At 40.9% G+C, this 20,684-nt stretch overlaps 1 protein-coding gene across 2 annotated transcripts in view; it reads right to left on the bottom strand.

Annotated features, from left to right (window-relative positions):
- Positions 1 to 209: 209 nt before the first annotated feature.
- The window catches only part of calcr (calcitonin receptor), a 96,633-nt gene continuing 76,158 nt past the window's right edge, over positions 210 to 20,684 (bottom strand). For both annotated transcript variants that reach the window (XM_015955852.3, XM_015955853.3), the window contains exons 17-22: positions 16,321 to 16,474; positions 14,731 to 14,791; positions 14,487 to 14,553; positions 14,189 to 14,407; positions 10,693 to 10,734; positions 210 to 578 (exon numbers count right to left, since the gene is read on the bottom strand). In XM_015955852.3, coding sequence (XP_015811338.1) covers positions 357 to 578; positions 10,693 to 10,734; positions 14,189 to 14,407; positions 14,487 to 14,553; positions 14,731 to 14,791; positions 16,321 to 16,474 — 765 coding nt within the window. In that variant the 3' untranslated portion in view covers positions 210 to 356. The remainder of the gene's footprint in view (positions 579 to 10,692; positions 10,735 to 14,188; positions 14,408 to 14,486; positions 14,554 to 14,730; positions 14,792 to 16,320; positions 16,475 to 20,684) is intronic.

Below are 20,684 nucleotides of genomic sequence, written 5' to 3'. Positions count from 1 at the left end.
AATGATGGGACCTTCTGCTCGATAATAAGAATCATCATCATCATCGTGTAACTGCTACCATCGTGACTGCTTCAATAGAAAGAGCCTCCCTTACTGGTTTATCTGGTTCCACTCCATCGTGATGCATCCACACACAGATTAGCAGCTTTAAGATATTAGTCACAAAGCTGCTCTTCCCCCACAACCAAAGTTCTGGACACCAAAAGCAGCTGCTGCAGCAGCAATGAGAAGGTCAACTGTAAAATGCATCAGCCTTGTCCTTTAATCCCTCCAGACCAGTTTGATCGTCCTGTGCTGAACCGACCAGCAGCTTCTGAAGTGTAGTCACTGAAGTGTACTCTAGATGTCCGACTGGTTTAAGCGTACGTATCTCCTGATTTGAGCGCCACCAGCTCCGAGTCCTCTGTGTGGCGCCCGTTCAGGTGCTCCATGTTACAGTCATGGTGGTACGTGAAGGAGGGCACCTCGGTGATGGAGGTGGCCGTGTACGACGTGGAGCGCATCGAGCAGTGGTCCTTTCGTCTCTGACCCCATTGGGTTTTGCACTGCATCCACTGTCTCTTCAGAACTGCCTGCACCTGGATGACACACACACACACACACACACACACACACACACACACACACACACACACACACACACACACACACACACACACACACACACACACACACACACACACACACACACACACACACACAAATCAAGATTATGTTGTATTTTTCCCACAAATGTCTTCAACCGCTCGATGCAAATGTACCAGAAACCAAAAACATTTCTCAGATACCCCAAACCCAAAAACGTCTTCGTCTGCTCTTGCTTTGACCGCCAAATGATTCCAGCAGACATCTAAACTGACACACGAATCAATATGTGGTAACGGTAGGAGGTGACAGACACAGAACCCGTGTGACCGCCGTTTGTGATGACATTAATCAAGCTGACACTGATCTGTAGCCATGCAGGTTTTCATCTTCCTAACCCTCTGAAATAACCGAGTCACATATTAAACTATTGATGACGCTCTGTTCCAGAGTCAAAGACACACTTGGAGCATCTCTCTGAGAGCGTTTGACGGAAAACACATGAAGCCACTTCTTTTTGTAAAACTTCAGATTTTATTACTAACTTAATGACATTATTAGAGTAATTTCATAAAAATCACTGTTTGGTGATAAATCTGAAAATCAGGGATAAAACTCAATCTACCAAACATAACATTTAACAGAGAAGCTAACAGAGGTTTTTCTTGTTCAGCTGACAAGAATACAGAAGTGTTATGTTTTATTGAAACCAACATACATAAAAACTAAACCACTGAAAACCTCTGACGTGGCATGCCACCGACAGGATTCGTTAGATTAAAACACAAATACGAGAGTTTTGTTCATCCTCCACTAACTTGGACCTGAATCCACTGAGATGATTGGAGATCAGATGAATAAAGAGTGAGCATCCCTGCCGTGATCAATACAAGATCTTTTGCATTCAAATCTTGAAACTATATATAATGGGCGTGTTGTAAAAGTGCAATTCCTCCATTCAGATTCATATCTTTACTTTTAAAGCAACATCAAGCAAACCTCTAATGATTGTTTCTCTCTAAACGATTTAATCCTGCTATCCCAATGATGTGGACTCTCAGCCATCCTGGACAGGGTGAATCCTAGGGTTGTTCTTGTGTGTTGGAGCTGAAATGTAAGAATGAAGTAAGAATGACATTCTGTGGTCAAATTCCAGTGCTGCATTCCAATTTTTTAAACAAAAGTTTTACTTTCTCACTCCTGTTCTGCGTTTCGTGGCTGTTGCCAGTTACAGATCAGCGCCAGAAGATTCTAGATGACAGAAAATGAGTAACTAAGTTGATAAGTGGATGAATGCTGCTACCAAAAGTGCCAGCACTAGTGGGCACTCACTAGTTATTATGGTGGCATGCCTCCGGCATAGAGGACGACTCGTTAAGGGAAGTAACGCGTCCCAATTGATTCATTATTCATTTCACACACACACACACACACACACACACACACACACACACACACACACACACACACACACACACACACACACACACACACACACACACACACACACACACACACACACACACACACACACACACACACACACACACACACACACACACACACACACATTTCGCTGTAATATCAAGTTGTTGATGACTGAAAAAGCAGCTTGAGATATTTTTAGAGCTGATTATTTGCTTCTAATTCATTGTTAGCATCGTTAGGTCAACTTTAGCCTCTAGCTTGCATCACCTGATATTACCAGGGTATCTGCAGGTTTAAGGGAGCCAAATTTAAGACTTTTTAAGACCTTTTTAAGGCCACTTTGACCAAATTTAAGTAATTTTTTAAATTAAATCTAAGCTATAATTTCCAGCTATTGCCCGGAACCGGTGCTAACCACCCTGCGAACGTGGGCGTAACCATCCATTTACCATTAAACTTGCACTTCCCCATGGCGCAAGCTCCCACTCGCTTAACCAGCTAATGTGCTCATCTAAAAATAGCCCCCTTTCACAACCAACTGAATGTGTACGGTTCCGCTTACGCCAACAACACACACGACAAATGCTGAAGACTAACTAGAAATTCACGAAAAAGTCATAGAAATAAAATAATCTAGTTTATTGGGTCTTTGGTAATTTAAGACCTTTGGAAACTGTATTTAAGGATTATTTGTCATTTTTAAGGATTTTCAAGGCTTTAAATTTGGAAAAGTAAGTTTAAGACTTTTTAAGACTTTTTAAGGACCCGCGGATACCCTGATTACCAGAGGTGTGACCAAGTCACTGCTTTGCAAGTCACAAGTAAGTCACAAGTCTTTCCAGTCAAGTCTCGAGTCAAATCCAAGTCAAAGACAAACAAGTCCAAGTCGAGTCCAAAGTCAATGATGTGGAAGTCCAAGTCAATTCCAAGTGCTTAACTTTGAATTTTCAAATCATAATCAAGTCATCTATCCACCTTCAATTTAATGACAATGATAATAAATAAATTCCAGAAATAAAGCTTCTTAAAGCTTCATTTATTTGCTCAAACAAGCAGAAAGTGCAACTGAACTAGATTCTAAACAAAGTGCTGCTGCATTTAGCGGTAAATCACACCCAGAACGAAGAATGATTCATGATTTTTGTCCATGTCGTGCCACTTTTGTGCTAAAATATCAAATATGCTCAAGTCATCATCAAGTCAACAGATACAAGTCAGTTCAAGTCGCAAGTCATTGGTGTTCAAGTCTGAGTCAAGTTGTAAGTCTTTATAGAGTTTATCAAAACAAGTCAAAAGTCATTCAAATAATGACTCGAGTCCAAGTCATGTGACTCGGGTCCAGACATGTGACTCGAGTCCAGACCTCCGGATATTACAGTGCATTCACATCTGGGTTGGTTTGGTCTAGCCCTGCTAGGGTCATTGTGAACACATCTGGGTAACCTGTGCATGCCCAGTCGACTGTTTTTGTTTTACCTGCTCCCTGGTGGTCAGCTTGGTGAGAAGCCAACCCAACACACCCACTTCCAACTGACTGGCTGGCTGAAGTTCACGCCTGCCTACTAGAGGGAGTCTCTAATTGGTGAATGGAATCAGCCAGCGGCGGCTTTTCACATGTGTGAGTCTGAATGCACTCTCACTGCAGCTCGGACCTGGCGCTCCAGCCGCATTGGTGTGAGGACAGACAGGTGGCAGCTGTGGCTACACTGTTACGCATTGCCACTGTGTGTGAATGTGTGTGTGCATAGATAAATGAATGTGTTGTAAAGCACCTTGAGGGGCTATATCAAATGCAGGCCCTATTAGAGTAAAACAAAAAGATGCCGTGGATTCTTAGGCCTACAGGAAGTAACTTCTGGGTCACTCCCATTTACTGACTTTGGTTTTTAAAACAACTCTGGAGCTTTTGCTAGCCGGTGTTGAATTACAAATACTGGCACAGCAGAGTTAGATCGGCACAGACTCGATAACCTCATGGGCTCACAGTCTGTAAGCAAAAACCACCTCCCTCTGGCAATTTTAAAGGAGAAAAACTGACAACCCTCCAGCCAGCTAACCTTCCTTTCTTTGTTTGTGATTATTTCACTGTAGGACATATTGCTCCTTTAATGCATCAGGATCTGCTAAAAATCTGGTTCTGTGTAGTCCCATGAAAATTTGTGCTAATGATGTCTGCAACCAACTAAACCACCTCTCGGGTGTTTAGCAAAAATTTGTCTACACTAATGATACTGTGGTGAGTGGTGTTGTGGAGAGAGGTGAAGGTGAGAGTGGATGTGATCCCACTTTGTTGTAGGAAGATTGATTTTATTTCCTTGCTGCAGTTTTTTGTGATTCTTTACAGCCGGGGACAGAAAATCACAAGACTATTACTACTATTGTTGTGCAGAAAATTGCAGCAACTGCCCAAAATATCACTGCAATTACCTGTACCACCAGCACAAGCCCTGTAAAGGTGACCACTGCAGCGCCACCGCAGCATTCCTTTTACCTCAGAAGTCAGACCTCAAAGCTGGGAATGAAATCAACTTAAAAGTTTTTTAGCTGCAAGTCTAAAAAACTGAAGGATGAGAATCGTTGCTATCAACAATTCAATCTAGTGACATTTGAATGGCACCCAAAGCTTCTCTAATACCACGTGTGCAGCTGATTTCACCAGATACAAACAAAACAAAGTGCAAAAAAACTACAAAAAGAAAATCTTTGCAATATTTCAGGTATTTCTCATAATGTCTAATTCAGAAATGATGTTTTCCAAAGTGGCAAAGGGAATGCACACACACACACACACACACACACACACACACACACACACACACACACACACACACACACACACACACACACACACACACACACACACACACACACACACACAGATATCCCTGCAGGTTCTTGAGGTTTTATCTTTATCAGAAGTGATCTTTAACATGGATTTAAACAAACCTCCACTCAGACAACTCTAGTAAAACCAAGATCACGTTTATAAAAGCCCAACACATGCAGGACTACATGTGGAGAGGTGGCAACCAGTCTGCAGCTGTGGAATATTTCATATAATGCACATTTTAAACTTACTTAATAAAAGCTTTATGTCCAAAAATACAATTTTTAAATCAGATTAATCACAGGGTTGTTGTGGATTCATTCATGATTAAATATCAGTCATTATCAGCAGGTGGGCTTTTTGTAAACTTATTTTATCTGCATGTCCAAAAATCCCATTAAACTCTTTTAAGAGTGATCCCATCTCCCTCCCTCTAAAATCCGTCTTAGCTCACACCTGAAAAGACTTCTTATTTAAAGCAGCTTCTTATCATACAACAAGGGCACCTGGCTCCAAGCATAAGGGTCTTTTGATTAGTGCTTGAATTTCTGGGTCTCGAACCAGAGGCGGAGCTTCACAAGTATCAACTGTCGTGCAAAATGAGGTTATTACCATGGGTCACATTTTCATCTGTAAAGTGAAGATGAGTCTGATTTGGTTGGATTGTCCTAGTCTGATGGTTTCAAACTGCAGCACAAAACTGTGCATTCATTTAGTTTCGGAGCTACACTTGTTGCTGCTAATGGATTCTGTGTTTGTGTTTGATCCTGATGAGGAAGCGAGAGACAGACACAAAGGTCTAAGTGCCACAGTTCACCACTGATGTGGAGCAAATTCATTTTATGAGGAAACAGAAAAACCGTCTGTCCACTCGCAGCAAGCCTGCGTGTGTGAACAGGTCTCACACTAATTAAATACCAGCAGAGAAGAGCTGCAGGCCTCCAGCAGAGCTGTGTTAATAACACACCAGCGCCAGTGTGACAAGCACATGTACATTAACACGCACTGATCTAACGAGTTAAACAAGCTCCTAATTATGGTGGAATCAGAACGTTTTGGTTGATGTCCCAAACACAGCACGGGCAATGTCTGTCTCTGCCCTGACGTGACAACGAAGCCATGGAGGGGACAAGACAGGTCTGTGCAGTTTGGCTATGAAATCAGAAAACCCGACTCGACCCCTGCCTCGTGCCATGTCCTGATTAATGGTCATTATGCGGGTAAAGCACCACCATCCACATTTCTCTTGTGGCACACTGGCACTCACGCATGTGAGGAAAAAGGTTTTTGAACACCCTGCAGTTTTGCAAGTTCTCCCACTTAAGAGATCACACTTCACAGTAGAGGTGGTGTTCTTGGGATGCAACTCTTCCTTCGTTTTCCTCCAAACACGTGGAGTGGAGTTTAAACCAAAAAGTTCTATTTTGTTCTCATTTGACCACATGACTTTCTCCCATGCCTCCTCTGGATCATGCAGTAGTCATAGACAAACTGCAGATGGGCCTAGACCAGGTCCGGATTAATGCACGGGCTAGATATGGCTTTAACCTAGGGGCCAGTAAAAAACATGGACTTTTATTTAAACTTGCACGCAAGAATAATCTTAAACTGTATTGGCCCACTAAATTGTAAGCAACACTGATTGGGTAACCATGGTGGCCTTCTTGACTCACGTGACATGACACGTCATGTTTCATACACACAGGCTGGACTTGACTTGGGAGAATGAAAAAGAAAATTTGGAAAGAAAATATGAGAGCGGCAATCTGACCTGGACATGTGATGACTTCAGCATGGGAATATGGTTTAACCCTCCCACTGTCTTTATGGGTGACTCCACGAGGAATGTTGACCATTGAGCAGGGTTGATGGTTTATCCCTTGAGGTCCATGTGGCAGGGGTGAGGTGGTGCTCACTCCTCACCCCTGCCACATGGACCCAATGAATAAACCATCAACCCTACTTAATGGTCAACTTTCCATGCAGGGTCACACCCATTAGGACAGTGGGAGGGTTAAAACCATGACGATGCAATGTTTTACCTACACTGACCTTTGAACCTGTTGAGCCATTGACCGGCTCCTCCCATGTAGCTCTGGTTTGATTCCTCACCAGGGGAGGATTTAGGACTGAAGAAGATCCGGGGCTTAACACACACACACACGCGCACACACATGACACGCACTAGTCAACATCATACATATTTGTCTTGTACCACATAATTTTTAATCTGAAGCTACATATTGAGCATTTTCAGGGCAGAGTATTGTTCCTGTTAGTGTTTAGTGTGAGATGATAGTAAATATTCCCTTTCTTTCTCCATCAACTTTACCTGATCGTAAGCTAACTTTAGGCAAACCAGCAGCACAACAAATATTTTCAAATAAGACTCACAAACCTGAGTCAACACCAGCATCATCAAAGCTGGGGTTCTGTCGCCTTACTTTTTGTCCAAAAAACGCCCTTATGTCCATCTTCACACATGCGTTTCAGGCATAGAGACTGTAGAAGAAGCCGGCTGCTGAAGGGCTTCTTCTTCAGTGGTGGAGGCTCAGACAGGCTGTATACAAACTACTGCCAGCTGCGCCCTCTCTGTTGGACTTTGGTACTGCATGTTACTTCCGCGATTTAGATCCGGGGCTTTTCATGAAAGATCTGGGGCTTCAGCCCAAGTAGCCGGGCCTAACGCCGCCCCTGTTCCTCACCTTTCTTATCATCAGTGATACTCCACCAGGTGAGATCTTTCATGGATCCTCCGTCCGAGTGAGACTGACAGTCATCTTTAGCCTCTTCCATTTTCTAACAGTCGCTTCAACAGTTGATCTATTTTCACCAGGCTGCTTGGCAGCCCTTTCCAGCCTCGAGGAGGTCCCCAATTTTGTCCCTGGTGTCCTTGGACAGCTCTTTGGTATTGCCCATGGTAGTAGATGGAGTCTGACTGGAAATATTTGAAGAGTCAAAATGTCTCCACAACCCCCATTAGCCTCAGAAACAGGCTTTCATAAAACAACTATAGCAGCCTGTGGGGTTGTTATTGTGTCTGAATCCAGTTAGAGATGTCTGCAGTCAGGCAACAGCAGACAGATTTGAAAAGGCTGACAGGAGGATGTGAAAGGAGAATCAATTTCTGGCAGAGCCTGGCAACCACGCCATCATTTATACTCCTTGGCTGACTCGTCACCCGACTCGACCCTTCGCCTTTAACTGCATCAGGACCGGTCTCCAAAGAGACTGGTGCCAAAATGCCATCTCACCCCTTCACACGTGAACAACTGACAGCTGAGGCAGCAAAGCCAAACTCTGGGTCTGCGTTTGACATCCGTGGGTCACATTAAATGAGATCTGACACAGGAAACAGAAACGATGTGTTTTACCTGATGCAGTACAAGGCCTCGACCGTAATACCACAAGCAGCTCTATTGCTCCATGACTGAAAAGATCCCAGAGTGCACGATGACCTTTCTTAAGGGCCACTGGCTTCATCAGAGCTTCATGTAAAACACGGACACGGAGCAACGAGACGTTTACAGCAACAGCTAAAGGAAACGATTCCAGTCCCTCGTTTCCATAATATAAAACAGATATAGAAGCTTTGATGGATCTTTAAACTGATGCTTCTACAAACTTCATTAAAAGACAAGTAGACCAGAGAAAGCATGTCTAATCAAATCTTCCTTGTTTTGATCAAATGTGACCTTTAGTTTTGGTCTTGGTTTGTTTTGCTTCTTATGTCCTTTTTGATATTTGTAAAGTGTTGTTGTCTGTTTGCTTAGTGATTCTGACTGACAGACACAGCGATTGCTTTTTCAGGCCAAATTACTCCATAAACCCCAGTGTTTCTGACAGCAAACAGCTAGAACCGTTATGCTGGTAGGAAAAAATTACCTTTTTCAAAACAGTTTGTTTTTGACGCTGAGTGTCAGAAAAACTAGATTTCTGTTCTAAGTGTCATCATCTTCCATGAAAGAATGTGCTTTTGGGTATCTAAAAAAGATGTAAGAAATAATTAGGTTTGGTTTTTGGACTTGGTTTCAGGCTGTTGAGAAAAAATTTAGTCAAATTCCTTTTTTTCAACACAGAAAAAAAAAGACAATCAAATTCAGACTCAAACCAGCATAGTTTATGAATAAACTATAGACAGACTTAAATTTGAGCACAAGCTGTAAATTAAACCACTAAATAGTTCCCGAGCGCAGCCACAGCTGCAGCTCCCCATAGGGAACTTTCTGCCTCTGTGTTTTGCATTCAAATCCAACTTGTAGAAAGGAAATTATCTAATGTAGATATATAAAAAAGGATATTAATATAATATAATATAATATAATATAATATAATACAATATAATACAATATAATGTAATGTAATATAATATAATATAATATAATATAATATAATATAATATAATATAATACAATATAATGTAATATAATATAATATAATATAATATAATATAATATAATATAATATAATATAATATAATATAATATAATATAATATAATATAATACAATATAATATAATACAATATAATATAATATAATATAATATAATATAATATAATATAATATAATATAATATAATATAATATAATATAAGAGGTGGTGCAGTGGTTAGAGCTGTTGCCTTGCAGCGAGAAGGTCCTGGGTTCGCTTCCCAGCCTGGGATTTTTCTGCATGGAGTTTGCATGTTCTCCCTGTGCATGCGTGGGTTCTCTCCGGGTACTCCGGCTTCCTCCCACAGTCCAAACGCATGACTGTTAGGTTGATTGGTCTGTCTAAATTGTCCTTAGGTGTGTGTGTGTGTGTGTCTGCTCTGTCTTCTCCATCCCCAGTGAGTCGTGGAGGATGGCTCCTTATACTGAGCCAGGGTCCTCTGGAGGTTTCTTCCTGTTAAAAGGGAGTTTTCCTCTCCACTGTCGCTATATGCTTGCTTAGTATGAGGATTGCTGTAAACCAGTGACTTGATGCAATTTGCTGGGTTCCTTATATAGGACACATTTTTTCTGATTGGCTTAATGAACTGACCTGAATTGGAATGTTTATTATGTGAAGTGCCTTGAGGTGACTCTTGTCGTGATTTGGCGCTATTTAAATAAAATTGAATTGAATTGAATATAATATGACATGACATGATACGTTATAATATAATTGTTTATTTTTTTATTATTTTAGGAACGCTGTTAGCTGCAGTGACCTATTTATGCAACTTCAAAAACAATGTTTACATCAAATAGATGAAAAGACAAAATAAATAAATAAATAAAATAAAAAATAGAAACACAAAAAATACAGAAACAAGTCCACCCCACCAAATCAACATTGATGACCATAACAGATATAATTTTACCATCCCAAGGCTTCCATATATTATACACTTATTTTTCATGTTATATCATAACAAAATTAACCTTTTTTTTAAATAATAATAATAAAATAAAATAAATCAATTCAATTCAATTCAAAGATACTTTATTAATCCCAGAGGAAAATTATAAAATAATAAGTTCTCTTTCTACATACAACATAAATGTCCTTTTAATCTAATTTTAAATATGTTTTTACCCGTAATATGTGAGATTTCTTTTGGGAGACGATTCCACTAGTACATCCCTCTATACATTGCTGTACGTTTTAAAGCATCAGATCTTACTTTTGGTAATGTAAATTTATTCTCTAAGGCATGTCTTATATATTATAATATAATATAATATAATATAATATAATATAATATAATGTAATATAATATAATACAATATAATGTAATGTAATGTAATATAATATAATATAATATAATATAATATAATATAATATAATATAATATAATATAATAAGTGTAAAGAGAAATACTTCTTACCTCTCCATTGAAGAAGCAGAATATTGTTGCTACCAGTAAACCCTAAAAAGAAAAAGAAAAAATACATGACTTAAAAATAGGAATGCCTTTTCTGCACAGAGGTAAGTAAGAAGCTCTTATAGTAAAAAAGAAGTCAACTTCACAGCAGAAATAAATGCATTTTAGGTTTAATATTACGAGTGTCCGCCCTGGGACTGGGAGATCGGTGTTCAAATCCCAGTCGGGCTATTCCAAAGACTTTATAAATGAGACCTAATGCCTCCCCACTTGATGCTCAGCTTTAAGGGGCTGGATTGGAAGATTAAACCACTAAATAGATCCAGAGCGCAGCCACTGCTGCAGCTCTCCACTCCCCATAGGGATGGGTCAAATGCAAAGATGTAATTTCACCATTGTGTGATGACGGCTATGGAACTTTACCTTTACTAGGTCAAGTTTACCATCATGACAACTCTGAGGGGGTGAATTTTGGTAACTCATCTGCTTAGATGTAATTAAAGCTTGAAATTATGAATGGTTGGAGACAGGTAGCAGACAAACCATCAGCGGTAGCAGCTAACCAGGGGCGTGTCCAGGGAGTAGCCTGGGGTTGTGCATGCCCCCTTTGAAATCTGAATGCGCATGTCAACATTTTAGTATTAGTAATAGAATACCAGTCCCATTCCCACTCAACTCCAGTTGGTGGTGGTAATGCACCAAGAAGAAGCTCACTAACCAGCACAAAACAGCTCAAAGAATTAGAAAATGAGAGAAAATTGGTTATGGCACAACGTGGATCTCACAAATTCACTAAAATGAAAACAACTATGATTTTGTGAGGAGTGACAACCCCCTCCCCCACCAAATAAATAAAATAAAAAAGCACAACCATGATGTAGCTTGATGTAAACAAGTGCCCCACCTTGGCCACCCCATTTGAAAGGCCTGGACACGTCTCTGCAGGTAGCCTCTTGCTTGCTCCAGCGTAAATAGCGTACCGACCCGTTTGTAATGAATTAGAGTCTCACAAAACATGACGGCAAGTCTGATCACCTATAAACAATAGAGTCACTTCCGGCTTTCTGTTCTCAAGTCCCGCGTGATGTTGTGACTATCGCAAAACATTCCGACACTCACTGGCGCGGTGCGTCCTGTGTGGCCAGTTGACCTCTCAAAATCTTGGGCGAGACGCGTTCGCCTCCGATGTGCCCCAGGCTTTTGCCTCGGGCTCTCGTTAAACGTTTTACAGCCTAGAAGGCAGAAACTCTCAACCTCGGTTTTCTTGCTAAAAGCGCATGTCAACATCTGTTTGTTTCGACTAGCTCTGCTAGTTCGTAGCTACATCAGCTCTGTAATGTCCAGAAAGGGTTAATTTTCACCTATATATTGACCACATAGTGACCGGTCACCTACAGACATAATTCCACTATCTGAGTGAAGTTTCTATTCTGTCTTCTAAAACCCAGAAGATTCTGCAGTGCATGTTGACATTTCAGGACAAGATTGTCAGCCTATGTTCCCAAACAAAGCTTCCCCCTTATCGCTTCTACAGGATTCCACACTCTGAATGAAAAATTAACTTTTGCGACTCATAAGTTAAATAATCATTAAATAATCATATGGTTGAACCAAATGTTATTTGAGTAATAATATTAATGTTTTGATTAATCTATGCCTAAATTAATAAGGTTGAAATGAATGTGCCCTTGCAATGATCTGTTTGTTTTATATCAGCCTACTTGACAAGCTCACACACACGTGCATATCTCCATGACACAAGGGTACAGTAATGTGATGACACATAGACACATTTTCTTATCCACAAAATCAGGGCGTCTTTTATCTGAAGAAGGAGCGTTTCTGAGGTTTGTTTGGCCGTCCCACTGTCCTAACGGGTGTGACCCCGCGAGGAAAGTTGACCATTGAGCAGGGTTGATGATTTATCCCTTGGGTCCATGTCGCAGGGATGAGGAGTGAGCACCACCTCACCCCTGCCACATGGACCTCAAGGGATAAACCATCACTCCTGCTCAATGGTCAACTTTCCAAGAAGGGTTACTAATTAAGACAGTGGGAGGGTTGGTAAAACCTCCCTAACATGGCACACTGTGATTTGCCAGAAAATCATAGCATAGGAATTAATAAAACTCAGATCACTTCCAGAGTTATTCAGTTCAGTTTAGTGGAGTTGAGTAAGTTTGTTTCCAGCTGACATTCCGGAGTGACCAATCCAGAACCAGCCTCTTTAGAAACATCTCTCTGACAAACAGTCAAAACCTGTTTGCACGCTGCAAAGCTGACACAGCTTCCACTCCTTAAGAGTCCATTCTTAGACGCAACAACCTTTATGCCTGTTGTGATCTGGAGACAACTCTAGTGGTACGGCGGTTTTTCTACGGACTTCGGTGCCTTGGGGTCCACCAGACTTCAATATTCCGGATCTACAACGGGGGTTTACGATCGGGGTTTGTAGACACAACAAGATTGCGTCTGATGTTGTTTTATTAATAATCAACTCTCTAGTTTATAGCAGACCAAATTCTTTTACACCCAGAACTCACAGTTTCTTCCAGATACAAGGTTCTGATAAAAATCACATTCCATCACACATCATTATTCATAGCTTGTCATGAATTATAATTACTCTAGAAAATAAAGTTTATTTTAACTATATACTTGACTCTGTCTGAATTAATATGAAGTGTGTTTATAGTCACTGAATTAGCAAAGAATCCTAAATTCTTCTGATTAAACATTCAAAGATCAGGTTGAAATTCAATATTTATATAGAATCATCACATCTTATTGGTCATAATTTAACACCCAATCTCATAACCCTACAGCTCAGAGTTTGATGGATGTCCATCATCTGACTCCACCCTCACAGCCTGCTCTCAGCTCCATTTTTGTATTTTCTGGAAGTGATGGGATGTGTGACCCAGCCAAGAGGACTCTCTAAATGTGCTGTGGTGGGAGGAGGAGAGAGAGAGCAGTCTGGGACGAGTGGAGGAGAAAGCAACAACTGCATGATGAAATAGAATAAAAGCCTTGTGGATCAAGGCCAGTGTCTCGTGGTTTATGTTTATGTTTATGTGCTTAGCAGACGCTTTTACCCAAAGCGACTTACAATTTTTTTTTACCTATAGGGCATGTTGTGATCTGTGGGGGAAACCGGAGTACCCGGAGAAAACCCACACATGCATGGGGAGAAACACGCAACTCCACGCAGAAAGGCGAGTTTTGAACCTGTGACCTTCGTGCTGCGAGGCAACAGTGCTAACCACTGCGCCACCATGCAGCCCGTGGTGTCTGACCACTCCTGTAGCTGAATGTGAGCATGGACCAGATCCTCCGAGGAAGGTTTCCAACACCAGATGGGTCCATGACATGGTGAATTAAGGAGACCAGACCTGTGTGAGTAGCAGCTAATGCACAGGTAACTTACCGTCCTGCTGAGCTCCTGCTGTATATTGCAATTTAATGGTAATTTAAATTAAGGTTGCAGCTCGGTACCCACCTGGTAGTGCATGAGGATGTGCATGACATACTCGTAGACCTCACCAGCCAGCTGGTTCTCCGGCCTCCAGGGAAAAATGACAAACTGTATTCCCAGCAGGGGTACAAGGATCAAAGTGGCTCTCACGGCCTTCATGTACATGTTAGACTCTGCTCGGTGCGTATCTCTTAGCTTGGTGACCAAAACTCTGATGATATTCAGCAGGAAGAAGAGGTTTACCTGTTTCAATCACAATTAAAAAAAATAATTTGGTTCCTTCTGAGACACTTTTTTATTTTGCAAAAATTTGCAGACTTACAAGAAGTGCTGCCACGATGGGCCCATGAACCGCATAGAGCAGATGGGTCTCCACACTCATCCAACAGCTACAAAGGCAAAAACAAATCCAGTCAGGGCTGTCGGTGGCCCAAAATACACACGAACACACACATGAGAAAACACAAATGCACATGGATCGGCACGCTCTCACTCGTTTGCGCGCAACCCAACACATGTGTAAACATCTCTTGTTTATTTAGACACGTTTCTGGAACATTACTCACTTGTCATCAAAGTACTTTTTTCTGGCTACAGCGTGGATGGACACGGGTACAAGAGGAAAGCCTTAAACAGGAAAAGACGACCATATGAGGAGAAATTCTCTTTGTTCTTCATGCAACAATAAAGAAACTGTTCTCCTCTTTTGGAAAGACAGAGGCAAATACTCATTATTTCACATTCCTGCCACGTGTTTCTGTGACAGTTCTGTTAAATCTGACATTATGTCTGCAAAACACCAAACAGAGACTGGGCTCCAATTTTTACAGATTTACTGGATGAATAAATAAAACATAAAAAATGTATCATCAATATATTTTCACAAGCCTGAGAGCCTTTGTTACAGTTCAGCCACAGACGGACCTGAAAAAATGACCACACACACGCAGACGTCAAAAAATGTCCTTGACGTAGCCGCCTTTGTGATGCGTCATTGCTCAGTTCTACATCACCTGTCAAAAAACAGTCTCCACCTGGATTAAACTAAGCAAACAGGTAGGAGACTCCTATTGGATAATTATGGCAACAAGTTATTTAACCCAACTGGACTGGTGCAATGAGTTGTTTCTCATTTCTTAAACAACCATGCGGAAAGGCACATCTGATGGTCATGGAAAAGATGTTATGCTGTTTGAGAAGGGTCAGATCACTGGCATCAAGCACAGAAAACATCTAAGGAGATGCAGAAACGACTAAAACTGGGTTAAGAACTGTCCAATGCATTATAAAACTGGTCTGACGAGTCCAGATGGACCCTGTTCCAGAGTGATGGTGCATCAGGGTAAGAAGAGAGGCAGATGAAGAGATGCACCCATCATGCCTAGTGCCTACTGTACAAGCCTGTGGGGGAAGGGCTATGATCTGGGCTTGCTGCAGTTGGTCAGGTCTAGGTTCAGCAACAGGATGTGCTCCAAGAATGAGGTCAGCTGACTACCTGAATATCCGGAATGACCAGGTTATTCCATCTTCCCTGATGGCACGGGCATATTCCAATATGACAATGCCAGGATTCATCAGGCTCAGATAGTGAAGGAGTGGTTCAGGGAGCATGAGACATCATTTTCACACATGGATTGGTCACCACAGAGTCCAGACCTTAATCCCATTAAGAATCTTTGGGATGTGCCGGAGAAGGCTTTGTGCAGCGGTCAGACTCTACCATCATCAATGCAAGATCTTGGTGACACATTAATGCAACACTGGACGGAAGTAAATAATCTGGTGACGTTGCAGAAGCTTATCGAAACAGTGTCACAGTGAATGTGTGTCGTAATCAAAGCTAAAGGCGATCCAATAAAATATTAGTGTGTGACCTTTTTTATTTCTTTTTTGATGGCAACTTGTTTCGGTCAGGCCGTGTATTATTCCTGCTGAAGCTGGGCGAGGAATCAGGAAAGCAGCAGCATGAAGCCACAGAGGTCCATAAAGCTGTCAGCCTGCTGCGTGAGCATCTGGTGGCTGCTGCTAGATTATGTACACTGTTGCTGCACCACTTTTAGGGACTTTTCAGTTTGTGACTGAGTTCAGTAGAGATCAGACTTCGTCATTCAGCATGCACTAATTAAATGTCAAAAAGCTCACAGCTGATAACTCACCCCAGCCCAAGAGATAGTACCAGTGCAGATGCTGCTCCTCAGCAAACACAGCCACCACGATGAGAGTGTGCAGGTAGATGCCCTCACACAGCATCCAGAAATAGTTACAGCCCAACATGTACATGTGGAAGAAGTGCAGAACCTTACAGCCCACCTGCAGAGAGAACAAAAGTGTATGTGAGCATAAGATTTGGTTTAAATACTTTTGACAACATCTCAGCATGATGTAAAAACTAAATAAATAAAATAATCTAATGGGATGTTTCATTGCTGGTGGGTGAAAACCATCTCCCACTCTTGTTCTTTTCATTTACCCCCTTTGGTGGCAAGTAGAAATGATGTTTTTTAGTCTGCTTCTGGAGGCTTCTCTGATTGGGTTTTCTGCACGATGCACAAAGAAGCAAGAAAGCAGCTGAAAGGCGACGGCACAATCTTATATTTATGAAATGTGCCGTAATGCTACAAAATGACAGCACAGCTCATTAGGATTTCTGTTCTTTGATTAAGTCATTACAGTGAGAAGTGATGACTTTAATGACACATCATTACCATGTCAATGTCATCTAATCTGCTAATGCTATAATTATCAGCACACTCTTGGATAAGTCATAGTCTTTAGATGGCCAAACTGGAACTAAATAAGCAGTTTAATTTGCTGTAATGCACTAAAAATTGTCTTTGTGACACTTTACAAGCACCTTACTGATTATTTAGGGCAGCAGGATCCAATCCTGGTATTCATGGGAATATTCAAAGAAAGCTGCCACACTAATGATGGAGGTGTACAACAGGGATGAGTACACAGTCCTGTTGTTTGTCTGTTTGCATGACCTCTCCTAAACTTGTCCAAAGATACTTTCTGACTTCACAGCTTTGCTTTTTGTATTAATCACTATTAGCCATTGAGTGCACATGGCTTTTAGCTGCTGCTCACATTAATGACCTTTTCAAACTACAGGTGAAACTTGAAAATCTTGAATATGGTGCAAAAGTTCTTTTATTTCTGTAACTCAGCTTAAAAGGTGAACCTAATATATGAGTAAATCTCCAGAGATGAGAAATTGTGGCATCAACAAGTCATCTTCATGCCATGTTTTCTTCAGTTCAGCAACTAAATCAGGTGATTTTAATCAGTACAGTGAATGAACCTGGTTCAGTTGCTGAGCAGAAGGAAATCGACCATCTTTGGAAGACTCATTACATACAAAGCCAGACATTTCAAGCCTGTATTTAACATAATTGTGATGATTATGGCTTACAGCTTATAAAACCCCAAACTGAAAATCTCAGACAATTAGAAATGGTTCAATATTCTAATCAGCTGATTCATCCAAAACAACTGCAAACTGTTCCTGGGCCTTTAGATGGTCTCTCGGTCTAAGCAGAAATATACAAACTTTTCCACCATATTCCAACTGTTCCAGTTTCACCGGTATAGAGTCCGATAATTTTCCTTTGGTTATTTCCAGAACTGCTGCTTACCAAGTTACACAGATGAGCTCAAGCAGCTATAGATAATGCAGATATGACCCGTGTTTTCAGTCACCTTCCTGCCTGGGTTGACATACGCTTTGGGACTTCACTCCCTCATGCTGCTGGCAGGCCAAAGCAGAGTTTGTATCATCACACCACAGAGAACAACTTTCCAACAATCCACAATTCCTAAATCATTGGTCTCAAAAGCGAGCTCATAAGTCTCACTCTGGCAGCGATTATTTCCACAATGTTTCCCAGCAGACACATTTGAATCCAAACCATTGGTGCTTCTCGTTTTTTATTTATTTTTGGTTTCTGCTGCCTGTTGAAATACAAGGTCACAATAAATCCTCCTACTGTGACATGATGCACCAAGCGAGCTCAGCTTGACCGTCGTACATCAGAGAGTAGACTCAAGACAAACTTTCTCAACAAATGTTGACGAAGAGTGATTGGTAGGGGGTCGCCGCCGTTATGAACGACGAGGAACATCAATGTTTGGATCTACTCCCTGGATACATTTATGATGTGCATGAGTTAGACGGATCGGTGTTTCCAGCGCTCTGTCGGGCTGGAGCCAAATCCTACAATCCCGATGTTTGTTTTTCTTGCTTTTCTGAGGTTCTTTAATCATTTAAACAAATGCAGAAAATATTTACACACACACACTTTTAATCAACATATGTTTGTATTTTTTGGGTCTCTCGTCTGGATTTGTAATCTTAACTTCATCGTAACTTGTGTTTAGTTTTATTTGGGTCTGCATTAAAGACGAGTGGAGTCAGAGAAGCAGAAGCAGCGGGCATTCGGGTCTAAAGCTGCTGTTATTGTGATTCCCAATAAGGAGTATCACCTAAATTTATGCTCAGTTCTGATGGAGAGGCATTCCTACATGACAGATTTACCGCTGCTGCCTGAACAGCTTCAGATATGTCATAACGGCATTCAGTAAAGCAGCAGAGCTCCAGAAGGACAGAAATGGAAAAGAGAACAAAATGAAAAATCCTCTTAACTGTTACGGGCTGCTGAGATGAGAGTTTCCACCAACAAGTCAGAGCTCATTTATATTTAGCTTTCTCAGAGTGCCTGAAAATTAAAAACATGAGATTTCTCATTCTTTTCATTTGGGTTAATAAAATGTGTTTATCCCTTCATAAAGAGTCAAGACTGATTAAATGATGTGCTGCCTCTTGGATATTTTAAAGTTTTCGACATAACGACTGAAAATATTCATCATCTGATGTTATGTGAATGGAATTTTCATTTACAAAATAAAGAAATTTAGTTATAAATTGACATAAATGATGTATAAACTTCATTAAACAATTATTTATTACTCATCTATGTTCATTTTCAGATTTTAGGCAGAAAATACAAAAACATAAAAATCTTGTTACTAGAGAGTGCTTTAATTAACAACTTAGCATGCTTATTGGTTGTATGAAACGGATTAGTGCTGCATATATTTGATTTCAAACACATAGCATAGAGACAGACTGCAATTAAGTCATGCCCGCAGAGCTGAAAACAATCTATCCCTCTTCATGGACTTTGCGTGAATCAGAAAGCTGTACTGAAATAATGGGACAGAGGCTTTATGAGTCCAAAGCTGTAGCCAAGAACAGAAATGTGAAATAAAATGAATTGTGGGACTCCTTTCACGAAGGCTGCACAGCAAATCTACAGTCTGAAAGTTTGGAGGGGCAGTGTTTTTGTTAAAGGGGACATGTTTGCTGAATCCACATCGACTTTGTTTTTTACTGCCACGTGGGTCTCTAGTACTGCTGCAAAAAATCCAACTGTGAAAAAACGCATCCATCACTGTTTGCTGTTATTGCCTGTTTCAAAAAGCACCTATTTTTGATGTCACAGCAGGAACATTAACATAGCACCATCTTTCATGTGCAAGAGAGAGCTGCTTCTGGAGGAGCAGCAGCTCTACTCTGAGCATCTCCCAAATATCGGAGCTTCTCAGCTCATAGCAGCCTGAACCACAGGGGCTGGGGTGGGGCAGCCAGCTCCATCTTGTTTTCTTAAAGTGACAAGAGTCCTGAAGCGACCAATTCTGAAAGGTACTGAAATGTCAAGAGTAAAACTGCTAAAAAACCTTGTGTGAGAGGGATTTAGTGCAAAGAACTTCATGAACATGTTCTGTATCGACCATAGAACTATTACGACCTATAGACCAGGGGTCAGCAACTCGCGGCTCTGGAGCCGCATCCATCTGATGCGTCTCTCTCTGCTTGTAAAATAATGAATTAATATTTAATTATAACTTGTTTTATTTTACAGCACTTTTTTTTATCTGTATGCCAATTTGAAATGCCAAGATTGTCATCTTTTAAAATCTTAACAAAAATGATAAAGACCTGAAATACCTCCATGATGTGTGTAATGATTAAAACGTCAGCGCATCTGCACGCGTCGGGGTGATTCTTTCTAAACAACCAAGCGTTGCGGTTTCTCCATCAAAATAAACGGTCAACGTGAACCCTGCTATTTAACTGTTTTGCCTTCTTGTGAAGATTGTTGCAAAGAGAAACTTGATTAAACTCGATTTACACCAGAGTTAAACAAATTGATCACATCCTTTTCTTACCTTTCGCCATTTTTTAATGTAAAGTTTCGTTCCGCACAAAGTTTAATTACAACAATCCAACAAGACAGTGCCTGGATTTATATTCTAAACCTGCATTTTATATGCAGTCTGTGTTTTTTATTGGCTCCGGATCATAATTCAACTCTTTGGTGCCCATTTTTGCTATGAGAAAAATCCCCTTTCACAGGTCTCACTGAACTCACCTGGAAACCATTTGATATTTATTCTGGAAGTTTCTGTAACAGCCAAGTTTGGTGCACATTTTAAAATGAAGATGAGCAGATTTCTT

This window comes from Nothobranchius furzeri, chromosome 11, assembly GCF_043380555.1.
Source record: "Nothobranchius furzeri strain GRZ-AD chromosome 11, NfurGRZ-RIMD1, whole genome shotgun sequence".
NCBI lineage: Eukaryota > Metazoa > Chordata > Actinopteri > Cyprinodontiformes > Nothobranchiidae > Nothobranchius > Nothobranchius furzeri.
Note: the sequence above shows the minus strand (reverse complement) of the source record. Positions and strands in the feature narration are given on the sequence as shown.